At 42.4% G+C, this 26,828-nt stretch overlaps 1 protein-coding gene across 1 annotated transcript in view; it reads left to right on the top strand.

Moving 5' to 3' along the window:
- Positions 1–26,828, top strand: part of CD226 (CD226 molecule) — an 87,929-nt gene that overhangs the window by 26,520 nt on the left and 34,581 nt on the right. Inside the window, exon 3 of the mRNA XM_062200309.1 lies at positions 24,253–24,600. Coding sequence (XP_062056293.1) covers positions 24,253–24,600 — 348 coding nt within the window. The remainder of the gene's footprint in view (positions 1–24,252; positions 24,601–26,828) is intronic.

Below are 26,828 nucleotides of genomic sequence, written 5' to 3'. Positions count from 1 at the left end.
CTTCCCATTTCTAGGTTCCAGATAGTTCCGTGACCTTCTGCCCCCTCCTTTGCTCTCCATGTTCAGTTAGAGCACAGCAACCCACCCATTCCCAAGAGTTGTCACCATCCTGCCCCACACATTCAATCCATACAGTTAAGTCTATGCATATTGCCAATGTCTAGGTCTTCCACCTTCTGTTTGAATTTCTAGTGAATCCCCCATTTGTGCAGGGGTGTCTGTAATTGTACGTGATCCTTGCTACTTCTGTGGTTTTGCTCTGTAAGTCAAGACTTCACTCCTCTACCTGAGATATGACTCCTCCAAGATCACTTCCCCTCACAAAGTTCATATCCCAATGTACATTATAACTGTGCTGTTATTTGGCTTTCTTTGTAGGTTTTATGGGGCTGTGCATGTCCCATTATCCACTCTGTCCTTCATATCTCCTTCAGTCCTGTACATCAGGCCCTTACTAAATATTTTTAAAACTGAATTAGTGATTTAAGCAAGTGACTCTTTTTGCAAACTGTTTTCAAGGCAGACATACACCTTGCTCACCTTTATATCCCATTCTTCTTGTCCAAAATATTTTTACAAAAGACTTTTAAATGTTGATTTGTTTAATTGACATAAACTCACCCCAGTGTTGAAAATCATAAATACTATGCGATATGTGGAACTGCATTGGGGGTGCTGTTCTCTGTGTTTGGCTTGGCATGTTACATACATATTTCATTTGATACTGCTTTGTCAGGCTTAGTGAGCATTTGACTTGTTTCCAAGGTTTGAATCAAGGGGTGCTGGCAGTTATAATGCTCATTTGCTGTTCTGTAGAGTAAATCCAAATTACTCTTGTATTTTCCTTTATTGAGCCTTCTCCCTGTTGTCTCAAAAAATGGTGATCAATGGGTTATTTATTAGATAGGTGACTCACTCTTTGATCATTTTGAATGAATTTTCCCACCAAAAGAAGTGGTATGAGAAATTAAAGATGTATTTATACACATAACTCACAGTAATCATGAATTCTGGTTGATGAACTACAGGTAAAAGTAACAATTTAGAAAAGTGAACTCAGGGCTGGTGCTGTGGCACAGGGGGCTAATTCTCTGCCTGTGGCGCCGGCATCCCATATGGGTGCCAGTTCTAGTCCTGGCTGCTCCTCTTCCAACCCAGCTCTCTGCTATGGCCTGGGAAAGGAGTCGAAGATGCTTAGTCCTCAGGCACCTGCACCCATGTGGGAGACCCAGAGGAAGCTCCTGGTTTTGGATAGGTGCTGCTCCAACCATTGTGGCCATCTGGGGAGTGAACTAATGGATGTAAGACTCTCTCTCTCTCTCTCTCTCTCTCTCTCTCTCTCTCTCTCTTTCTCTGCCTCTACCTCTCTGCCTTTCAAATAAATAAATCTTTTTAAAAAGGGACATTACATAGCAAAAGGTTCAGAACTTATCTGTAGGAAGATAGAGTTATTTTAACACTGCTTATAGCAACATTGATGAGAATAGGCACTCATTGGTGGTGCACATTGTGTATAAAAATATTCCAGGGCATGTTCTGTTACACACAAAAGATGCAAAAAGTTTGGTTCATCTTGTATGACCCTGCAGTCCCACTGCTGAACGTACTTGTCTATCCAGAGGAAGTAAAACCAGTCTGTTGAAGAGACATCTGCACTTCCATGTTTATTGCAGCACTATTCATAATAGATAAGAAATGAAAACAACCTAAGTGTCCATCAGCGGCTGAGCGGATAAAGAAATGTGGCATGCATACACAACGGGACACGTTTTAACCGTTACAATGAGAACTCTGTCATTTGTGACAACATGGATGGAGCTGTCATTATGTTAAGTGAAATAAGCCAGGCATAGAAAGACAAGCACAGCATGATCTCATTCATGCTTGAGATCTTAAAAAGTTGATTATATAGAAATTCAGAGTAGAATGGTGGTTACCAGTGGCTGGGGGGAGTAGGGGTAAGGGGACAATGGGGAAAATTTGATCAATCGGTACTAAGTCATAGTTAGATAGGAAAAAGAAGTTCTGGTGTTGTATTGCACAGTAAGATGGACATAGATAATGTCTTTTAAAAAGCAAGAAGAAAATATTGTGGGTATTTTCTCTACAAAGAAATGATAAATGATTGAGGAGATAGATATGTTTCCCCTGATTTGAACATAACACAATGTGTGCATCCATCAAAACATCACATGGTATTCCATCAAAATATATAGTTTTTATGCATCAGGTAAGTTTTTAAAAAGTATGGTTCATGCCCTTATGAAGCTTACAGTCTAGTGAGCCATTTATTCACTATAAAAGATGAAGCTAAGATCTTAAGCCCAATGACTCATTACAAAATATTTTGTGGTTAGGCTCTTGTCTGAACATCAGGAAAATATATGTTTTCTATTATTCTATGAATCTAATATATCACTGTTGCTTGTTAAGAAAATAAATGTTTTGAGTCATAGCTTTCTGGAAAACGTTTCATTTGGATTAATCTGACAGCCTGTTTTTTTTTTAATAGACCAATATAGCAATTTTAATAATAGCTTTTAAAATCTTTAACTCTTTTTGTAGATTGCCAATTGATTTGAATTGCTTTTTGTTTTTAGTAACCTCAGTTAAACATACATTCTCTCAGTTGGTACTGTTAGTACATTATTGGCTTCATCTGTTTACAGAGCCATCCCAAAGTACTGAATACAATAGAAGTGGCTGGAAAAAGGCCATAGGAACCTATAGGAGGGCAGCTAAACACAGAACCAACAACGCTTTAGTTTTATGAGCAGCAAATCATATATAACTGTGGATGACAAAAGACTTTAAGTCGCCATGTTTAAAATTATAAACTCATCAACCAACAAGAGGCACTTGCTTACTTCACAGTATTTTTGAAAGCACCTGTAGGATTTTACAAGTATTTAACCCTTTAGGCCTCTGGGGCTTTCTCATTAAGATAACTATCATGTCTAGTAACACAAGATCATTAGACTTTTTAATTCTCAAACATTTGTATTAATAGCATTTTCCATTATAGAAACTTAAAGTTTGGTACCACATCACATCTTGACAGTACTTCTAATATAATCCAAATAGCCTGATTAGTTGGTGTCTCTATAAGATGAGAGACATAGGTCCTTCGATTTTTCAGTTGGGCCCAAACTGGAAAAACCAAAATCCAGGATTTACTGGAAATTTTAGAGTCCAGATTGTTTGAAACTTTGATTTTTTGAATGCCTGTCAAGAATGCCAAGAAGGCTCAAAATCCAAAATATCTGGTTGAAATAAGATTCCTTAAAATCATGACATAACCTAGACCAAATCTGATCATTGTTACAAGGTGATTATTCAAATCTTTGAAAATAAGCACATATTTAAATAACCCATAGCTCTTAAAAAATTCAGCTGTTTTTGAACAATTAGAATTTAATAGACATTTAACAGAACATAATAGATTACTTTAACACATTGCTTTAACAGAGCATCAGAGTTTAATTCTATGTCAAAGAGAAATTGAGCTTCCTGTGATCTTTTGCTGTGAGGTTTCCTTCCTTTACCTTCTTTCATATTGGTGACCATGTTTCTGTGTTTCTGTGTGTAACACATCTTTAAGCATCTTTTGCAGGGCAGGACGAGTGGCAACAAATTCTTTCAGTTTCTGTTTGCTATGAAAAGTCTTAATTTCACCTTCATTCACAAATGAGAGCTTTGCAGGATATAATATTCTGGGCTGGCAGTTTTTCTCTCTTAGTACCTGGGCTATGTCTCGCCATTCCCTTCTAGCTTGTAGGGTTTCTGATGAGAAGTCTGCTGTGAGTCTAATTGGAGATCCTCTGAGAGTAATCTGGCGTTTCTCTCTTGCACATTTTAGGATCTCTTCTTTATGTTTCACTGTGGTGAGTTTGATTACAATGTGTCGTGGTGAGGATCTCTTTTGGTCATGTTTATTAGGGGTTCTATAAGCTTCCTGTAGTAAGATGCCTGTGTCCTTCTCCAAACCTGGGAAATTTTCTGCTAGTATCTCACTGAAAATGCCTTCTAATCCTTTCTCCTTTTCCATGCCTTCAGGAACTCCTAGAACCCGAATATTAGGTTTTTTAATAGTATCCTGTAGATTCCCAACAATATTTTTTAGATTTCTAATTTCTTCTTCTTTTCTTTGGTTTGCCTGTTTCCTTTCCTGTTCTCTGTCTTCTAAGTCTGATATTCTCTCTTCTGCTTCGCCCATTCTGTTTTTAAGGCTCTCTAATGTGTTTGTCATTTGAGCTATTGAATTCTTCATTTCATTATGATTTCTCGTCACTATCACAGTTTCCTGTTCTACTAGTTGTTTCATTTCATTTTGATTCCTCCTTAATATTTCATTTTCACGAGAGAGATTTTCTATCTTGTCCATGAAGGATTTCTGTAGTTCAAGAATTTGTTTTTGAGAACTTCTTAATGTTCTTATCAATTTTTTGAGATCCGCTTCTTGCATTTCTTCGATCTCATCATCTTCATAATCTTGAGTTGGGGTGTCTTTTTCATTTGGGGGCGTCATAGTGTCTTCCTTGTTCTTGTTACCTCGGTTTTTGCGTTTGTTGTTTGGCATGTTGGAGATATTTGGTTTCTTCACTGTGGTGTTTTTTCTTGTTACACTATGGCTCTATATTAAGTGGACTGTCTGCTTTTGGTGGAGCCTTAGAGGCTTGAGATGAGTGTGGACTGAGAGCTGTGTTTGGTTCCTCAGGGTTGAGGGTGTGTCAAAGATGACACTCCCAGATTAGGTGTGGTAAATCTCTCTTTCTTTTTTTTTTTTTGATTCAAAAGGGAAGTAATTCCGCACAGCTGAACGTAATTGGAGGTAGTTAGCAGGCGAATGATATACCCACAGGAGCCAGAGATTGGAAGCTCTTTCCCAAAGACCACACAGGGAATCTCTGCTGCCCTCAGTGTGGGCTCCAATTCTCCTGCAATCTCCCACTGGGTTGCCAAGTTAGATGCTAATCTCCTGTTATTTCACCCCTCCCCCCAGAGTCAGGTTTTTCTGCTAGGCTCAGGGCTGGTGCAGACCTGAGGTCGCCCTGCTTATGACGTATGTCAAAATGGCGCCTGCTCTTTGTCTTGCTCACCTTTGAGGGGTGAGCGGAGAGAGAGAAACTTGTGTCCGTATCGGTCACTTTTTTTTTTTCCTCTCTCTCTTCTAGTTAGCCTGGTGAACTTTTCCCCACGGAGTTTCAAGCCTCGTTCCCTCTAGTCTCCTCTTTCCGCTTGCCTGCTGGTGTCTTGGGCTATTGAGGTTCGGCTCACCTCGCGTTCCAGCACTGGTGTGTTGATTCTGCCGCCAGCACTGGTGTGTTGAGTCTGCCGCTGGTGTCCCGAACTTGGGCTCCCACGCTCTCCACGCAGGTCCACTGTGAATCACTAGTTCCGGAAGAGTTTCCTCTGCTGTTTCTTCCCCTACTCTTCCTTGACCCTGCAGTATCTCCACTTTTATTAAAGTGTCTCTCCCCGGACTAATAGTGTGCTACCTTCCTATTCCGCCATCTTACTGCTCTCTGACTTTTATTTTTAATTTTTTAAACAAGATACAATTCATTTTCAAGATCTCAATTATTCTGTAAGAAATGGAAAATGAGGATGAATAGATGGACAGTGACATTAAATCATTCCCTAGGGCTAGCTTAGCCTTAAATTCTATTATTTAAAATTGGGTTTGTTTTATTTATCTTATATGTTTTTATAAGTAACTGCACCAAATCTATTTTTTCCTGAAATATGCAGTGAAGTTGTTAGTTTTGTTTTTGGCATTTCATAAAGAAATCACAAATCATCATCTTGGTGGTTATTTCTGGCTGCTTAAGCCATCAGTGACTTATTTATATGCATTGTTTAAATGTCTAATTTCGGCCTGGTAGTAAATTATTTTTGCTGTTGAATACAATTGAATGTATTGACAGGCAAAAAGGATGCTTTGTTCTCCTAACTATTACTCTACAGCAATATGCCTCGGGAATGAAATAGCGTAACAGTGATAAGGCTCACCTTGATTGAAGCACATTAGAGTATATTTGTAATCACTACCACTGGCTCAGGCACATCCTGTGTTTAGACTCAGATCCCTCCCATTTTATGGTTTTTTGTTTTGTTTTGCTTTTAAAAGGCAAACCCATAAATGTGATAAATGTAATTTCAAGATAATGGAGTTAGGAAGACATTACTGAAGGCAATTTTAGAGGAAAATGGAGAGTGTAAAATGATGACTTTAAAATATTTAAAATTATGGAGGTGGAAATTAAATTGCAGACTGTGGAGGAAAGTGTGTAACATGCAGGGGAAATGGAAGTCATCCCTAATTTAGAGAAAGAGTTTATAGGGAGATAAAAAAGCCAGAGAGGATGGCAAATGTAGAGTTTAAATATTTCAAAAGTAACCATTTCAATTAGTTTCTGCATTTAAAAAATGACATGTAGCAACAGGACATACCAATTCTCAGAAAGCTTATTTCTCTAAGCTCTTTCGGACCTAACTTCACACAGGGTGTGTGAGAACGCGCTGTAATCTGGAACAAAATTCTGTTTTTTCTATTTCATCTTTGCTTCTCCTGTTTATAATCTTAATGAATTCCAGCAAATGGATAGCCAGGCATAAACATTTTTTGTGCTTGCTCACACTTATATTAGATTCATTTATAAGATTAAAATACATCCTACAGACTCTTTATCAGTTTCTAAAATGTCTATGCATTTCTGTGCATTTCCATTTATTCTACAACACATTTATTAAAGCAAGTAGCAGTGATTCTCAACTCTATCAGGTCCAATTTTCTCTTTCATATTAAACACCTTATAAATCCCTTAATTATTTTGAAATCATATTTAGAGATAAAAACTACAAGTATAACTTCAAAAGAATAAATATATGCTCTAAGTGTTGTATAAAGAAGAAAGAACAAGGAAGCAATTTAAATAAGATGACATGCATCTCAATATATAAATACTCAGGCACTATTATGTCAGCAGACAAAATTAAGGGGTGAAATATGTTCACCTCCATTTAGAATTACCATGATCTGTGACACCACACACAGTCACTTACTCTGAATGTCATTGTCATCAATGATGATGCTTCCAAAATGAACAACTCCTAGAAAAACTCTAGCATTTCAGAGTGAAATCTTCCCCCAATTTAAACGTAATAGGGGCAGAATTCCTAGGAAAGCCAGGGTGTGCTAAAATAGTTCAAAAACATTTTGTGCAGTTATTTTTTCCTTGCACCAATGAAGTTGGACATGAGACAAGACCTACTGCAATGTTATTGTAATTCCTTTGAGGGTTGTTCAGTTTGGCCCAGAACTCTAAGTATCTTTAAATGTAGTAGGTCTTCAGTTGATGGTGTGTTAGTTACGTTAGAGCATGGGCATTTCTATTTTATTGGGAGTTACAGAGTGACAGCTGAATGGCACTGAAATGGCTTTGGTTGTCATTCCCAATTAGACGAAGGGCCAAAAGGCTGGTCTGTCTTGCCATTCCTTCTGTTTCCAATTTCCTCCAGTAGAAATGCTTTTCTAAAAGAGCAATATACAGGACCCAGCAGAAATGCAGAACTGTGACTCTTCAGTCTGAAAACTGGAAAGTGGCAAAGCCATCCCAAGGAACTGCCAACCACAAGTTCAAATAAAAATGTGAAAAGGACTTTCTGCCTTTGCTCCATGCACAGAATGGATTCACTGGTATAGGGTGTGCATTGTTTCTCTTCTAGTAGTGCCGTGGACTCGAGCAAAGATCCTCTTGTTCTTTCTCATATTGCCAATGATACTCATATGAGACAGTTGATTGGAAGCAACCAAAGAAGGTCTTATCAAACTCATCAGATATGCTGAAAGCCACATAGCTGTTCTGCGGGTGCTGTATGGAAAGGTAGAAGTTCAGAGCTAGAGATTTTTATGTCGTGATGTAATATACACAAACCACATTCCTGGATGTTAATATACATACTTGACATTTTAGATCACTTCTGTGAAATAATGCTAAGAAAGTAGGATTCCATGAAACAGCCTTCCAGATGTTGGAGATGGTTCAGTGAAGGCATCACTTTGTTTCAGGAAACCTCCTCAGGAGCAATAGAGATGACAGCGAAGGCGCTGGAGGCCAATTTTCCCTCCCACTTCTGTAAGGCACGTCTGTCCTTTTCTCTCTTTCCTATGAAGTGTCCATAATTTTCTGAGATTTCTCTAGCACATGCAGGTCAATCACTGGACCAGGACATTTGAGCCCTAGAGGGGTATCCTACCCACATTGGCTCCTGCCTGCCTGTGAGGTCTGTCCTTGCAAGGGAGCCACTGCCCGTCCTTCCCATTGCTGCTGCCACTTACCCACACTTTGAATGGAATGGTAAGTGGCAGAGATTGCCACCTTTTTGAAAGGCAAGATGTATATTTACTAAATTTGCTGTAAAGTGACCCGCTTACTTTTTGAATATTCACGCTTCAGTGCATAAATATAGATTAATGAAATTCCAGAGTTGTTTCGGGCAGTTTTTCACTTGGATAAAGTGCCGCATGTTTAGACAGCAGAACATTCACTTTTTTTCTGGTAGTTATCACAGCAGTCCTTTATTCTCTTTGTGAAATCAGAAACTTCAGTGGCAAAATAATCCAATCTATGTCAGTAACAAATTCTCTGGAAGCATTTATTGCCTCAATCAAGGATATTTATTTTGTTTTTCAAGCTCTGCCAATCTATTTTCCAAAATGTTGCCATGTTCTTTTTCCTTTCCATGATATCCTTGATATTCTCCCTCTCCCTCTCCCTCTCCCTCGCCCTCGCCCTCGCCCTTGCTCTCGCCTTCCCCCTCCTCCTCTCCCCCCCCCACCCCGCTCCCCGCTGGTGTTTGGAAAGATCAAGGGTAAAACAGAGAAGATGCCCACATCCCAGAAGGATGTTGCCATTGGATGCTGGGCCCAGCAGGGCTGATGGCACGTCTCCAGCCTGGTTCATAACACACCTGATTCAGGTGGTCCAGGAATCTGCCCGCAGAGGTGCTCTTTCCCACTGCCTCTACTTGCATTGAGCAATGTGTAGGTCTGGGAGTTCCCTATTCTAGCCTTAAGACATTGTTTGCTGTGATTAATTCCCTAAATGTTCTCCATCTGCTGGCTTCTTGTTTCAGTGTGTCTTTTCCCATCTACAGTTGAGGAGAGAGAAATACAGCCTATTTGTTATGAGTGTCTTCTCTGTCCTAATTTCATCATCAAAATGATGTAAGAATCCATACCTCACTGGATTATTGTAAATGTTAAAATGAAATAGTATGTGCAAAGCGTTTAACATGGCGACAGGCAGATAAGTAGTCAAGAAAGTATGGCTATTAGAGCAGATCTAAAGATTAGATCATCATCATCTTTCTTGATCAGGATCATGGAATGTAGCCTAAACCCTCAACACATAAGGGTGACATTTGTTCTAGCCCTCATGGAGAGGAATGTTAGGTTCAAAAATTTAAGCAATTATATAGTTTAGACATCTGTTTCAAAATTTAGAGAGTTTATTTATGCTTTCTTAAGACCAAGGATGAAAAAGACGTGTTGATAAAAAGAAACAAAAAGCATAGAATGGACACAATTTAAAAAGTTGTCAATCACTGGCTTCGTGACAGTCTTGCTGATTTTGATGTTTCCTGGATTTGCACAATATTCTTCCCATATTAGGGTTTTAGCATTTTAGGTTTAAATAAGGAAATTAAAAAATCTGAGCAGTCATAAGAAAATGAAGAAATTAATGCACTCAATTGAACAAAAAGTTAAGTTTATAGCCAGGAAATTTGATTAGGAGATATCTCTTGGTGGGCTAAGAGCATATAATGAGTATGTTTCATTCTATTCTGAAAAAAAAAAGACTTAAAAACAATTTAAAAAACATGATGAAGGATTCAGTTCTTTATGTTAATCTAGCAATTAGAAGATAAATTAACATGAGTGGCAGATAAGTGTGGTGAGGAGAGAGCTGCTTCAGATTACAGTTGAGAATCCTGGCATCATTTTTGCTGACATTGGGTCATTCCCTAAACTTACAGGAACATCCGTATTCTCATCCATCTCAGGAAGACTGTCAACTCTCTGAAGGAACAAGGGCGATACTGAGTGATTGGCCCTGCTTTATGACCTTTGCCTTTAGGGTAACCCTTTGCACACAGTTTGGAGCAACATTTTAGGAGTCACTTTCAATCTGTTTGTTTCCAACTAACAAAAAGAAGAAGATAATCCCAGCGACACGATGGGCTAACAGACTCTAACAGCTCAGTATTCCAGTTCACTGTATGCCAGCATTCGGAGAAAGGGCACTGGAGCTCTGTAGCTTTTGCTATTCTACTGTGTTCTTTCTGCTTCTCCAGCAGACAAACCGCTCTAAGTGACACTTTCTCTGATTTCTCTGACATCTATTCCTCTCTTTAAAGAAATAGGGCTAACTCGGACCGGCGCCCTGGCTCACTTGGTTAATCCTCCGCCTGAGGCCCCAGCATCCCATATGGATGCCGGGTTCTAGTCCCGGTTGCCCCTCTTCCAGTCCAGCTCTCTGTTGTGGCCTGGGAGTGCAGTGGGGGATGGCCCAAGTGTTTGGCCCTGTACCCGCATGGGAGACCAGGAGAAGCACCTGGCTCCTGGCTTTGGATTGGCACAGCGTGCCAACTGTAGCAGCCATTTGGGGGGTGAACCAATAGAAGGAAGACCTTTCTCTCTGTCTCACTAACTCTACCTGTCTAATAAGAAAAAAGAAAAAAGAAATAGGGCTAACTCATTATCATCAGTATAGACATGTCTCAAGGGACACAGAGATTCTTGTATTTTTCAGCTAACAAAATACTGGTCTATTTCAGTTAACCTCGTTTTCTGTCCACCAGTTTGCAGAGCTAACTAACATCACAAACACTCCATTCGATATCCATGGCTCTAGCTCCACCGTGATAGCTCATTGTGATCCCTCTCTCCCAAGTGACTGTGTTGTGGGACTGGCATCCCATGGTATTTGCTCAGTTTTCCTCATGTCTCTCAGGATGGTGTTGCAAAAACACTCCTGCCCTGTCACCTGTCTTACTTCTCTCTTTCTTATATGCTCCCAAATCCTATATCCTTCCCTTCTAATGAACTTCTAATTTGGAATATTTTTAGTTTACAGAAAAGTTGTAGAGATAAGAGAGATCTCCTTGCCCAATTTCCCCGTTGTTAGCATCTCTAATGTTGTTAATGAAGCTTCAGACTTTATTTAGGAATATAGGCAAAAGCTATAAACAATAATCGAACGAAAGATTACATCCACACCTCGAAGTCCCAGGATCTGCCTCAAAGCACTACGTTGAGTTGAGCTGCCTTCTCTCCAGTCTCCTATGGATAGGACAGTTTCTGTATCTCCTTGTTTTTCTGTCTCTCTTTTTCTTTTAAATATTTATTTATTCATTTTGAAAGTCAAAGTTACACAGGGAGAGGGAGAGGGAGAGGGAATCTATCTACTTGTGTACTGCCCAGATGGCTACAATGGCCAACACACTGGGCCAAGCCAAAGCCAGAAGCCAGGAGCTTTATCCAGGTCTCCCATGTTGGTCCAAGGGCCCAGGGCCATTAGCATGGAGCTGGAACGGAAGCGGAGCAGCCAAGACATGAACTGGCACACAAGTGGGATGCTGGTATCGCAGGCAGCAGCTCTACCTGATGCGCCACAATGTGGGCCTGCCTTGTTTTTCATGAGCTCATGAGTCGAGGAATTCTAGCCTGGTTTCCTGACCAGTGTTCCTACCTAGAGTTTGTCTAAATTCTTCTCATGGTTACATTAGGATTTAGGATTCAGAAAGGAACCCCACAGAAATGAAGCCCTACTCACCACATCGCATAAGTGTTCCTGATACCCACACAGTATCACTGGGAACACTGACCTCCACCACTTGATTATGGAGCATTTTCCACATTTTTTCTTTGTTTACTCCTATTACTCATCTTTGGACTTGAGTCACCAAGGTCACCCCACCTAACACAATACACCAAAAATGTCAAAACCACACCGCAGAGATTTTAAAGTTTGAGAACAAATAAAAGAAAAAGCTCAGGATACCATTTAGTTCTCCTGTTTCCTGCCCAGCTTTTACTCAAAAGCACAGACAGTTTTTGACTGTTAGTAATGTGTAGATATCATTGACCTTATTTTTGTATATTTTTAAAAATATTTTATTTAATTTGAAAGGTAGAGTTGCAGGGGAGGGGGGATAAAGAGAGAGAGAGAGAGGTCTTTCATCTGATGGTTCACTCCCCAGATGGCCATAATGGCTGGTGCTGGGAAGGCCAAAGACAGGAGCCAGGAGCTTCATCTGGGTCTCCCATGTGGGTGGCAGGAGCTCAAGTACTTGGGCCGTCTTCTGCTTCTTTCTCAGGTGCATTGGCAGTGACTTGGGTTGAAAGTGGAGCAGCCAGGACTTGAACAGGCACCCATATGGGATGCCAGGATTGCAGGTGGAGTCTTAACCCAGTATGCCACAGTGGTGACCCCCATCCCCTGCTTTTGCATGTTTAATTGTAAACATTTTCAATGATGACTTACTGCCAACTTTGTTTTTCAGATTTACCTACCTTGACTATGTTAACATTTAGATAGTTTTCAATATTCACCATTTCAACTAATGATTGATAGCCATATTTGCATACTATGCTTTTAACAATGGCATTGTTTCCTGGGATTGATTTATGAACATTTCTTCCAATGTTTAAAGCTAAATATATTACTGTTTCCTTTGATTACACTGCGATACCTATTTATTTTATAAACATATAAAGTTTCTTTTCACATTCAAAATAAAAACATGGACAACTCCTTGTTTCTCTCTTGCTGTCTGTTCTTTCTGTCTCTTTTCTGGAAAGGCCTGATTATTTTGACTATCGGTGTTGTTATATTTTTCACTTAACTTCATTATCGACTGAACTAAATAATTTCAGCTTCTCCTCCCTCAGAGGGTTGTGAGAATTATTGCCGATCTTTCTGTGGTTTGAAAAGCACCTGGAGCTCTTTGCGGAGATGGTATTAAAACCATAAATACTGCAGAGCTAGCTGCAGCTCAGGGGGATGCAGCACCAGCAGGGACAGCTTCTGTGTGAGTTTCCATCTGGCAAACCTGGGAATGAAGACCTGAACTCACACAGGATCTGGTTTACGACACACTGTCATTTCTGGACATGGTTTCTCATCCATTTAGTCCACAGAATTTATGGGGCATCTTCATGTGCTTGGCACTGTGCTAAGCCTAGACACGTTGGAGGGACATTATCGTTAAGGACTTGATAATTTCTCAGTGCAAAGAGAAATGCAACAAATAAAAGACAATACCATAGAAGATACAGGAATAAGATAGAGGAGGGAGTAGACAGCTCATCTCATGATGAGTAAAACAATATTTCTTCAAAGTAGGTGGTACCAAAACCATGCTTAGCAGAGTGAATGGCAGTTTTCTTGGAAGGGGGTGAAAGGCACTGATGAGAGGCTCCAGGGCAAGGGATGACCAATACAGTGTCAAGAAGCCTGGGGAAACCAGTGGGAGATGAGGCCAGAGACAAGGGCAGAGGTGAAATCATGAAGGCTTTTGCTCAAGAATGTCCTGAAGTCATAGAAGGGAGTTTCTAAACCTGTAGAAGTAGACACGGAGCAAGATCAGATGTGCGTTCAGCTGTATAGTTTTGTATGCAGTGTGGTTTGCAAGGGACTAGGGCTAGAAGTAGTGTATTCATTTAGCTGATCATTTCCTAGTTCAGTTGAAAAGTGTAGGGAGGCCGGCACCGCGGCTCACTTGGCTAATCCTCCGCCTGCGGCACCGGCACCCTGGGTTCTAGTCCCGGTCGGGGCGCCGGATTCAGTCCCAGTTGCTCCTCTTCCAGTCCAGCTCTCTGCTGTGGCCCGGGAGTGCAGTGGAGGATGGCCCAAGTGCTTGGGCCCTGCACCTGCATGGGAGACCAGGAGAAGCACCTGGCTCCTGGCTTTGGATCAGTGCAGTGTGCTGGCCGCAGTGGCCATTGGGGGGTGAACCAACGGAAAAGGAAGACCTTTCTCTCTGTCTCTGTCTCTCACTGTCCACTCTGCCTGTCAAAAAAGAAAAAAAAAAAAAAGCAAGCAAGCAAGCAAGCAAGCATAGGGAAACTAGTAACTAAGTCTCATGATTTCCTTTTGTTTGGTTTAGAAGCCATTCTTTCTGTTCTGTGAGTTGCTCTGATACAGCTTATAAACCTATACAGATGAAAGAAATGCACTAGCAAGTTACTGATCAGCAGATACGTACAAGGTACAACATAATGGTTTCCCCGAGATTAAAATAAATACCTTGAAAACTTCTGGAACATGCAGCAGTAGCAGAAACAAATAAATACTTCAGGAATTATTTTTGCCTGCAAGGAGTTCAGCATAATTGAGAAAAGAAAGATATATCCACAAAAAATAGAAAACACAGCAGTTTGTACTTTGCAAGTATAGTAATTTGTTAGACACAATTACAGAAAAGTGTGAAAGGAAAAAAGTCGGAGCTGCAGGACTGGGGGCCGAAAGATTGCTGTGGGCAGGTCCAGCGAGAGAGGTAAGACAGCATGAAAGAGTCATAGACAGAGGTTTGAACCGGTGCTAGCTTGTAATCCAGATGTTCCCAAGGTCTCACGGGGCCTCTCCTCTAGACACACAGATCTAAGTCCCAACTCTAGGTTCCAATCACGATTTGGTAAGTTACAGAACCGTGACTGCCTGGACTGCTCTCCCCAGAAGCATGGGGCACCTAGGAAGTGTTGGGAAAGGGAAGGGGCCAGGTGCAAAGCCCAGGGAGGTGAGCCCCAGCCCAATCTGGCGGAGAATCCCGAGGCCATCCTACGTGGGACATGGGGTAATAGCCACTCTGGGTTGCAGACGCCAGTAGCCCTGGGCAGTCCTCCCTCAGAGAGCGGCAGGGCTGGCTGCTCTGAGAGGAATCTGTAGCTGCTGTGCCTAAGAAGGGCGAGAGCCCAGGGCCTGCATGGACCCTGGAAGCATTTGCTGTGTCCACGTCCAGCCTGGCCTCTTTGCAACTTCCCTGTTTTGCAGGATATTTGCGTGGAGAGACCCCAAACTGAGGTTTTTCTCTTTCAGTTATTTCCATTCATCACCTATCTTGATCCTGTACAGAGAGCACAAATATTTTCTGGAAGTCTAAGCCCTTCAAGAAATCCTAGTTTCTTGACTGTGTCCAGTTAGCATCAGGTATTTTATTAAGTGAGATATGGCTCAAATTCAAATTTTGAGGAGAGAGCCCGTAGAGTGAATTTTTAGCTTGCTTTTCTTTAAAGGCTATCACCATTACTGACTGGAGATTTATGCAATGCTGAGTGAGACCAGAGAGCTTACTTTTCTTATAGAGAAATGTCTTCTATTTCATATGTCAGGTCTTTTGCCTGCAGAAGTTTGCAGAAAAATTTTCCAATATTTCAGAGTAAAATTAATTGGATAGGAATCATGTTGGTAAAAATGGTGAGCCCTTATTTTGTGAGTGGTATATTTAAAACCTTTCTCTCATGATTTTATTAAATCTTTTCCTTCTATAGAAGTTGCAGTATGTAATTCCACATATATACGTGTATATAACATGTGTATAATACATTGTGGGGTGTGTGTGTGTGTGTGTGTGTGATTTCTCATTTTTTTCTCCCATTTTTAACATTGTAATTGCTTTTCAGCCATTTTCAAATGCTACACGTCAGAAATGCTACTTATTTTTTCTCTAGGAAACCACTGGAAATACAAAAGAAGTGTAGTGAAATGGATCCTAAAATAAATAGACATGGGCAGAAAACATAGGAGAGGGAAGAAGTTGAAATTCGAGTAGATGCTCTACATGCAGTGCATGTACATAGTTGATCGGGAATCTCAAGTTGGGGACCTAAGCACATTTTCTTTTGGCTGTGGTCTGAGAATCTTTAACAATACCTTTGACACCTTTGGCACAGTCATCAACATGGCTCATTCTCCCAGGGCCCCTAAGAGGAATTTCCAGAGCCTCTGTGCGTTTCATAGAGGACTTATCTTTATAGCACAATCACCTGCCTATGTATTTCTCCCCTAACTCAGAACAGTGCCTTCTTTTGTCTTTCCGTCAAAATTCAGTAAACCCTGCTGAATGGATGCATGAGTGGAGTGAAGTCAGAAAGGCAGGGACCGGAGGGAAGGAGTGAGGAAGGGAGGGAAGAAGGGAGGGAGGGAGGGAGGAAAAGCCCATCACTTCCTGTCTGCAATCCCTCTTCCTAGGTGCTCCCCTGCACACCTGCAGGCATTCACTGCTTCTCTGCCTTTGCCCCACAGCTGTCCGCTGTAGCTCTGCAAGGCTGGCTGCTGCCCCTTGCTCCCTCCTTTGCTGCAGCAGGTCTGTTCTGGGCTGCTCGTCCGCGGGAAAATGCTTCCTTTCCTTTCACTTGGAGAACAATCTAATGGACAATTTGACACTAATGTGTTGGTGCCTACCAGGGATTGAAATTACTGTGTACATTTCAACTAGGACAAGTATAGAAATTGATTTTTAATGGTAGGATTTAAGGCATCAGAAAATAAGGTGTTTAAGAGCAGAGGTTTCCTTATAGCCTATTTGCCCAAGTGAAAACTAGTCCTATTGCAGGGTAGGCAGGAAAACTCAGAGTGTCACGGTTGTCCCTCCACAGAGGAGAAGTGATGGCAGAAATGGTTTTGGTGTGGCCCCATGAGCCTCCTACCTAGACAAGGTATCTTTGCCATTTACCTGCCAGCTGGGTGACTGATCTGTGGGGCCTAAGTGGTTAACACCTGCACATATTTATTACTGCCACCTAGTAAGGACTCATTCAAGGGGTTTATTTTTATTTATTATTTAGATTTATTTACTTGAAAGAGCTACAGAGAGAGGCAGAGACAGAGAGAGAGATCTTCCTTCTGCTGGATCACTCCCCAGATGGCTGCAATGGCTGGAGCTGCGCCAATCTGAAGCCAGGAGCCTGGAGCTTCTTCCAGGTCTCCGACGTGGGTGCAGGGGCCCAAGGACTTGGGCCATCCTCCATTGCCCTCCCAGGCCATAGCAGAGAGCTGGATCGGAAGTGGAGCAGCCCATATGGGATGCTGGCACTGCAGGCCAGGGCCGTAACCCACTGCGCCACAGCACCAGCCCCAGGGAATTTATTTTATTTTTTTATTTTATTGATTATTTGAGAGGCAGAGAGATGGACACACACACACACAGAGAGTTTCCATTCATTATAGGAACTCAGTCTAGGTCTCCCACAAGGGTAGTAGGAACCCAATTACTCGAATGTTCACCACTGCCTCCTAGGATCTGCATTGATGGGAAGCTGGAGTCAGAAACTGGAGCTGGGAGTGGGATCCAGACGCTCCAGTGTGGAGCTGGGAGTGGGATCCAGACGCTCCAGTGTGGCATGTGGGTTTCTTAACCAGTGTCTCCATACCTTAGCTAAATACCTGCCTGGAAACTATTTTCTTTATTTTTTTTAACATTTATTTAATGAATATAAATTTCCAAAGTACAGCTTATGGATTACAATGGCTCCCCCCCCCCCCCCAACTTCTCTCCCACCCGCAACCCTCCCCTTTCCCGCTCCCTCTCCCCTTCCATTCACATCAAGATTCATTTTCAATTCTCTTTATATACAGAAGATCAGTTTAGCACATATAGGATAAGCACCTGGCTCCTAGCTTTGGATTAGTGCGGTGCGCCAGCCGCTGCAGCGGCCATTGGAGGGTGAACCAACGGCAATGGAGACTATTTTCTAACAGTTTGGACCTGGGCCATAGTTACAAGAGGAAGATCCATGGTTACCCTGCAGACAGAGAATCTCAAGCCATGGTGAGCTCCCTGTACCTGGGTGGGAGGCGCCCCGGGCATCTGGGGCTGGGACAGGTGATCTCCGCAGTGGCTTTGAACCTTGCGATTTGAATCAGAAAACCTCCCAGCACTACCTTGTGAGTTGCTTGGTCTTTTGGTGCTTGGACAGGGACATCATATTTTGGAGACAGGGCAGCCTCTCCTTAATGCGTGTTTTCTGGGCTAAATCTCCGATTTGCCATGCAAGGCGTGCTTGCCTGATTCTGATTCCTTTTTTTTTGTTTAAACACATGGCCTTGTTCAGCCTGCCTTCATGATGGCTTTGTCAGGTTGTCTTTTTATCTCTTGATTGTAGCTCTCCTTCTTCCTGCTTTATCTGAGCCTTTCAGTCAAGCAGTCTTTTACCTTATTTTTTTTTATCTTGTTTGGTTCCTTTACCTGTTATCTGCACTTTAAATGAAGGACAGAAAATGGCAGTATGAGAGAGAAGGGTTGCGAAGACAGCTGATCTTCCTGACAGATAGCCTTGCTGCTGCTGCTTGGTCCCTGTGAGGTCCAGACTTGCCGGCAGTATCCTCCTGACCAAGCCCTCCCCTGCCTTAGGATCCCAGCACTGTTGAAACTAAGTGGCTTAAATGACAGAAAGCCATTGACTAGAAGTGCAAGATCAAGGGGTTGGGAGGACTGGTTCCTTCTAGGGTGTGAGGAAGCGTCTGTTCCAGGCCTTCCCCCAGCTTCTGGCAGTTTCTGGGGGGCTCCTTGGCGCTCCTTGGCCAGCAGGAGTATAACCTGATCTCTGCTTTTATGTTCCCAGGGTGTTCCCAGTATTCATGTCCCTGTCCAAACTTCCCTGTTGCATAAGGACACTGGTCATATCAGATTAGGGTGCACTGTGCACCAGGATGACCTCATCTGAACTAGTTACATCTGTAGCAACCTTATTTCCAAAGCAGATCATAGTCTGAGGTACTGGGGTTTGGGATTTTACTATATGAATCTGGAGACACAGCTCAACCGATCATACGCCGGACTTGGTCATGGGGGGCACTGCAGATTTTTAGAGAAATGCTATCTGGTGCTTTCATCACCTTCTCTGTTTGCAGTGAACACATCACAGGGAGTCACAGGCTGGGTGGGAGCGTGCATGGTGCATCCCAGGTGAAGGCTCCTGTCTCTGCTCCGAAACTGCCTGACACTTCAGTCCACTGCCCACCACAACTTACTTTTTCAGTATTGTGTGTGTGTGTGTGTGTGTGGTGATGGCAGGATTCCAAGGGAAATTCAGCCTTTTGGGCCTGTGCCTCTGCTCTCAGTACATCCCTTGCACTGACTGCCCTGTGAGCCTCCAAAGTGCTATTTTTCATCTTTCTGGACTTTGTGGCCTCTTGTAATTGAGAATCCAGGTATCTGTGTCCTTTGCCTGCTTACTGTTCAGAGCTTTAGCTCAGGTCACTCTACAACACTTTCTTAGTCATCATGCAGCCAATATTTTGCATTTATGTGGGCCATTGTTTAGAGTTTTTGTTTGTTTGTAAGTTCTCAGTTGAACACATCCATGGTGTGGCTACTACTATCATCACTTCTCAGCTATGGTAATAAAAGTGCTCCTGCAGATGGCTTATGGCAAATCTGGGCTGTTGAGTTTTTCATTTATTTTAACCATCATAGTAACAAGTTGTGCTCTCCTACTTCAGAAAGCTTGAGGAGAGGGTCTGACAGAACAGGAGCTGTTGCTTTGTACCTGACCTGCACAAGACAGATGGTTGGCCTGTGAGATCAGATAAGACCATCCAGGGAGGGGCATGGAGAGGGAGGAGCAATGAAGTCTTGGGGTCACAACACACATTAAAAAGACCAGCAGTGCAAGAGGAACCCAAAAGGAGGGAGTGAAGGGAGGTTAAAAGGAGTTGGGCAGGAAATGCGCTGTCACAGAGCCATGGAGTGGAGTTTCCAGGAGGGCTGAATGTCTGGTGTTCAGGGACAAGGGCACGGGTGACAGTTGCAGTGTGGGTGGAATAGTAGAAGCAGATGCTTGGTAGTTCTGAGGCACACACGAGGAAGGGGGAGGTAGAGTTGGGGGAGGAACCCACTCTTTCTAGGGCTTTAAACTAACAGGGAAAAAGACTGGGACCCGATGGCCCTATAAGGGTCCAAAGTCTGGTTTCATGGGTGGTGAAAAGACCCTACTCTCATGTAAAAGAAGAGTCCATATGGAAGGAGAGGTTGAAGATTCAAGGGAGGGTGTAGAGGTGGGGTGTTTCTGCCTGAAAAACACATGGGCTCTAGAGCCCCATGCATGTTTCATTTCTGATCTTGCTGCCTGCAAGCATAGTGCCTTCAGAGCCTACTTGAGATTGTTTCTTTTCATCTGTGTCACAGGAGCAGTAATTCCAACCTGACTGTTCTGTTGTGAGAATTAGAGATTGAGTGTGTGGAGCCTCTCAAAAAGCAGGAGCTTCAGTTCAGGGTTAGCTCTCTTGCTTCTGCAATCTTACTGTACAAATACTTCAAAATCTTTTATTATGAAAGTTTCAGAGATATACAGAAGGAGAAAGAATGGTATAACAGGCACCATGTGTCCCTCAAGTAGCTGCACCAGCTACAAGGTTGGGATCATTTTGTTGTGTTGTATGTCTCACATTTCCTCTTTGCCTTGATCATTTGGAAGCAAATTCCAGATGTCATGTTATATAATCTCAAATGTAAATTCATGTATTTCATCCTCAGGAAAACAACCGTGGCTCCTTAAAATTATTAAACGTGTCTTCATGTGTCTCCAGTTCTATGAACTCTTTACAAGTTCTCCACGTTGTAATTGGTTAATGTGTCTCTTAAATCTCTTTTATGCTGCAAGCTCCTTCCTCTCTTCCTCCTCCTCTCTCATTTTTGTTTGTTGTTGTCCCTTTGAGTTTTCCATATGCCAAAACCCTGGTGTTGTTCAACACATTTCTCTACTTTATGTGGTTCTGGAGGTCAGTAGTCAGGGGCAGAGGCCTGATCAGCTCCAGGTTTGGTAGTTCGGACAAGATGAGTACTTGCGTAGTGACTTTCTGGAAACATTAATACAGTTTTGCAAAGTTTGCAGACATTGATGATTGTTCCCCAGCACTTTCAATTCATTTTTTCTGACAAATATTTTTTACCTGTTTTTAATATTAAAGTTATTATGGGTTTAAATATTCTGATTAAATGGAAATTTATTGAGTATTGACTGAAAAGTGAAATTATAAATTCATTTTTCATTTAAAAATTAACATCTGTTTCTTATGCCAAGCATGATTCTAGATGCTAAGGGTCAAGTTGCATGAGAAGGTCTATTTATACAAAGGGTTGAGCTTACAAAGCTGGTGGTAAAGAGACTAAGGGATTTGTGAAGGTGCTGGGTGATTTTACAGAGCTTCTCAAACCTCATGCAGTGCCATTTACCAGTGAGGATGGTAGAGGTAGACAGGGAAGCCAGGGAATGTGAGGCAGGCATGCAGTACATGGTGATGCACAGGTGCACCAGAAATGCCGGGGTACTTGGGTACTAACTGGTGTTTGGAAAAGGCAATGAGGCACTGAAATAATTTTTTTAAATATTTATTTATTTATTTGAAAGATAGAGTCACAGAGAGGCAGAAAGAGAGAGAGGTCTTCCATCTGCTAGTTCACTCCCCAAATGGCTGAAATGGCAGGAACTGAGCCGATCTGAAGCCAGTAGCCAGGAGCTTCTTTCAGGTCTCCTATGTGGGTGCAGGGGCCCAAGCAATTGGGCCATCTTCCACTGCTTTCCTAGGCCATAGCAGAGAGCTTGGTCGGAAGTGGAGCATCTGGATCTTTAACCGGTGCCCAGATGGGATGGTGGTGCTACAGGCTGCGGCTTTACCTGCTATGCTAACAGCACTGGTCCCCTGAAATAATTTTCAAAAGTGATCTATTGTCATTCTAGAAAAGTCATGTATTTCAGGAGGATATCCTGCAATGAAAACATGTAAAAACAACATACTGTTCTATGCTTATTCTAATAATTAATAAGTATAGACTAAACTAATTTGTATTACTTTAGTTTCTATTTGGAGGTTTAAAGTTGAGTCACAGTTTTTCCTATTAACTGTAACATTTGTTCCCTTTTTAAAATTAATTCACTTTCTGGTTCCAAGTGCATCAGGATGATAGGGATCCTTTTCTTTATGTGGGGTTTTCTTGGTAGTTTTTAGTGTTGTGCAAAAGGATTGGGGGATCCAAGCAGCCATGGGCAATTATTGAGACAAGGCAAGTTCTTCAGACCTTATTATAAGCTTTGAATTTCTTCTCATGCCAACCAGTTACTCTGTTTGCCAGAAAAAGATTAATGGGGGAAAACTCTGCTGCAAGCCACTGCCTCTGGGGCCGTGGTTCTACTTCTTTCAATTCTAGTGTGAGGCTGGAGCCAGAGCTGTAACCTCCCTGCATCATCCTCCTCCCAAGACAGCTCCATGCGTGACCCCAAAGCCTGGCTGTTCATCACTGCACATTTTCTCCATTGCCTCACAGTTTCGTCGTTTGTGAAAATGCAGACACTCCAAAGAGAGGGACTCTGTCTGCATCAACAGATACCCAGGGCAGCTTACCTGTGTAAGGGCAACTTGTAGAGGGACAGGAAAAAGGAAATGGTGGTGAGCAGGGACACTGAGGGCTGTCACTAAAACTCTCGCCTGCCTCTTATTTCCAGGGTCCAGGGTAACTTGCATGAAAATGTGTTTCTTTCCCTTGTTTCATTTCTTTCATGTGTTTTTGATTTCCCAACACAGTGAGCCAGTGGCTGATTTGGCTTTTTCTTTAGACTGTCCTTAGATTCTTTATGCTCTGTTCTCACATCTTTCATTCCCAGTCTTCCTTTTTTTTTTTTTAAAAATTCAATTTCCCCTTTGTTTCTTTTAAAATTTTACTTTTCTTATTTTTTCATTTTCTTGTGGATTATCTCTCTTTCCTCTCTTGTGTTGGCTTATTACCATGAGATGAAATGTCTTCTGTGTGGTTGTTAGGTGGGGTTAACTGTGGTCAGTAGTTGTTTGTGTGCCAACTAGAAAACTGCAGGGCAGTGGTTTCTCTCTTTACAGCAAATTTTGACACATGAACCCACTTGTCAAAGATAAGAAGTTGGTCTTTGGTGAGGAAAAAAAACCCGATTATAGTGTAGACACATAGATGGGGAATCGTACTGGATTTTGGTTTCAATTTCAATCTCTGTCTTTCAAATGTGATATCTCTTTTTTGTCTTCCGCTGTCCCTCCCTCCCTTCCTCCGCTGGGTTGTAAGCCAGCCCCAAGTGCAATGGGGGCACAGATGAAGTGACAGATTCTCTTCTGCTCTTCCACCCTCCTCTAGTGCTGTGAGCTCTGTGACATCCTCACGCTCAGCCTCCTCTCCCCTTAAACAGTAGGTCACAACTCTCTGTGGGAGCAGCACAGCTATCAGACAACAGAAGACGTATTCACTAGAAAACAGATCTGTGTGGTACCACTCTGGGATAACTTAAGTTTGAGAACCATTTCCTGAAGTTTACTTTTCAGATCAGGTTCCTATTTGTGTGTGTGTGTGTGTGTCTCAGGACCCCTTTATAACTTTTGAAAAGTATGGAGGTCCCCAAAATTTCCCTACTTGTTTATGTAGGTTATCTTTGATGTTCACTGTATTGGAAATTAACATGGAGCAGAATTTGAAACCTGAGAATTTTTAAGCAAACATCCCATTGGCTATCAAAGCCTTTGGAAAGATCTGTTGTAAACTTACAAGAGGATGAAAGTGAAGAGCATCAATAACATCTTAATATTGCTGGGAAGGTATTGGACCACTCCTGGGGTTCCCAGGACATACTCTAGGAACCATCAATTGAGATATTTGATGATTTATGGAGTACCCCGTGCTGGTAATTCCAGAAATGCTGGTGGGAAGGTGGAAGAATATTGGTACCAGGAATTCACACTGAATGTGGGCCCCTTCCCTACCTGTACAGAAGACAATCTTGGACATCTAAAAATGACTTTATGTATGCATTCAGTGACAATGATTGGCGTCTTCTTCATGGTCATTAAAATCTTAGCTGCAAATTTGACACCCGAAGGGAGTGAGTCACCAGCTCATGCAGCAGTGCAGAGCAGTCTTGTTGTAAAATTGAACCTCTTCCTATGATCACAAGTGAGAAAAGCACCAAGGGTTTCGGTTATGTTTCTCTTTCGATGGTTAACCAAGGAATTCTTAAAGGACTATGTGTGAACAATTGTATCCTCTCGTCTAGTCATCTACTAGCCTTTAAAAATTCCCTTCTCTTATAAAAATACGATATAAAGATATCATTTACGATTGATGAGCTATAGCAAGTAATATCACCAGTCACTACAGAGGAACTTTTTGGGTAACTTCCACCTTCATTCCAAAAATTCAACCACCTAAGTCTATTCATTTACTTCTTTTCAGATAGTTTTGAGATTGCTGTGCCACCAAATAGTCACATCATCTCAGAATCTGGAAAAAATATCACACTCACCCATCAGCTTCAGATGAAGTGGCCAGTGCAACAAGTTACGTGGGAGAAGGTCCAGCCCCATCAGATAGACCTCCTGACTTCATGCAACTTGCTCCAAGGGAGAAGTTATGCCTCAAAGTACCAGAGGCAAATACTGACCAACTGCAGCCAGGGGAGCAGGAGGAGTTCCATCACCATTCCACACGCCTCAGTCTCGGACTCAGGGCTGTATCGCTGCCGCCTCCACGCCAGCACAGGAGAAAACGAAACCATTGTGATACAATTGACCATAACTGATGGTGAGTGACAGACATCTTCTGATATCAAAAACTGGCAAAAGTTAATCACTGTAGATGGGTCTCAGTTGTTCTGTATTTTTTTCTTTTCAAAAGATTTATTTATTTGAAGCTGGAGTTACAGAGAAATGGAGAGACAGATCTTCTATCCATTGGTTCACTCCCCAGATGGCCACAACAGCTGGACCTGGGCCAGACTGAAGCCAGGAGCCAGAGGCTTCTTCTGGGTCTCCCAAGTGGGTATGGGGGTCCAAGTACTTGGGCCATCCTCTACTACTTTCCCAGGCACATTAGCAGGGAGCTATTTGTATTAAATATATTCTCTGTGGCTGACACTGTGGCGTAGCGGGTGAAGCCGCCACCTGCAATGCCAGCATCCCTTATGGGCACCGGTTTGAGTCCCAGCTGCTCCAATTCCAATCTAGCTCTCTGCTATGGCCTGGGAAAGCGGTGGAAGATGGCCCAGTTGCTTGGGCCCCTGTATCCACATGGGAGACCAAGAAGAAGCTCCTGGCTCTTGGCTTCAGATGGGCACAGCTCCGGCTGTTGTGGCCAGCTGGGGAGTGAAACAGTGAATGGAAGACCTCTCTCTCACTCTGCCTCTCCTTCTCTCTCTCTCTGTGTAACTCTGACTTTCAAATAAATAAATATTTTTAAAAGTACATTCTCTAATATAACTCTGTTATTCCATTATATTTTTAATGGTTGAATTTAGGTAAGTTGGCCATTATTAAATTGTAGTATTTAACATTTCTTCATCTCACTAGCCCATCAATCACAGAATTAACATAAAAATATTTTCATTTTTAACCTGCCACACTCCAAAATTAAAAAAAAAATTCAACGAGGATCTGAAAAACACGTTTTATTCCAGTGTACCTATATCAATTATGTAACTTCCATCAACCCAATTATATGAATTTTTAAAACTTATGTTTGGGGCTGGCACTGTGGCATAGTGGGTAAAGCTGCTGCCTGTAGTGCTGGCATCCCATGTGGGTACCAGTTCAAGTCCTGGCTGCTACACTTCTGATCTAGCTCTCTGCTATGGCCTGGGAAAGCAGAAGATGGCCCAAGTCCTTGGACCCCTGCACCCACGTGGGATACCCAGAAGAAGCTCCTGGCTCCTGGCTTCGGATCAGCGCAGCTCAGCTCGGGCCATTGCGGCCATTTAGGGAGTGTACCAGCGGATGGAGGACCTCTCTCTCTCTGCCTCTCCTCTCTCTGTTAACTCTGACTTTCAAATAAATACATAAATCTTTTTAAAAAAATATGTTTATTTATATTAAAGAGAGAGAAAGGGAGAAGAGAGAGAAAGCAAGTACTTCCCTCTTTGGAGGGAAATGTTGCCAATGCTTGCAACAGCCAGGGCTGAGCCATGGGGGTGGCAGGGACTCCCCTACTTGAACCATCACCTGCTACCTCCCACGGCATGCGTTAGTAGGAAGCTGGAATTGAAAATGGAGCCACCTCCATTCCAGGCAATCTGATGTGGAGTACAGGCATCCAAATGGTGTCTTCATCGGTGAGCCAAACTTCTGCCCCTACGTTAACATTTTTGATGGTGGTGACAAGGAGTTGGAATCTCGGTGCTCGGTGTCCCCAGCAGGAACAAGCCTGTGCTGGGCTGGAAGGTCCTGTGTCAGCCTTGACTTGTGTGGGGTGCAGCAGGTGTTCGTTAACGCTGTTTGCCACATCAGAGCCCTGCTTCCCTCACTCACCTTCAGGGCAGTCACCAGGCTGACAAAGCAGACTTTCAGGGCCTCTGCCTGAGCAGAGAATCCACTAATTCTCTTAGTGATTTGTCTCCTTTGCTGCAATGAAGCCCTGAACTGTGTAAAAATTAGGGCACAGAAAACCTGAATCCACCCTTGTGTTGCAGTGAGAAAAAAGGATTTCTTTCCCACATCCAGAAGTGAAAATATGGAGAGGCCGCATGGAGGTCAAAAAAGATGCCCGCATTGCTGCTGATTAGGAGCAAGGTCATCTCAGTTTGTCCCATTTCTGCCTAGGGGCATGTGAGAGGAAAGAATTTATTGTACTAATGATCGAGATTTTATTTTACATTGTTTTCCCTTCTTCTCCCTCCTTCCCTTTTGTCCTTCTTCTCTGTCTTATGTGTTAACTAATTTATTTTGGCCCATGTTTAGAGTATTATTTGTATTTATTTTTAAAGATTTACTTAGTTTGTTGAAAGGCAGAGTGACAGACAGGGAGAGACGAGGACAGAG

This window comes from Lepus europaeus, chromosome 9, assembly GCF_033115175.1.
Source record: "Lepus europaeus isolate LE1 chromosome 9, mLepTim1.pri, whole genome shotgun sequence".
Classification (NCBI taxonomy): domain Eukaryota; kingdom Metazoa; phylum Chordata; class Mammalia; order Lagomorpha; family Leporidae; genus Lepus; species Lepus europaeus.
Note: the sequence above shows the minus strand (reverse complement) of the source record. Positions and strands in the feature narration are given on the sequence as shown.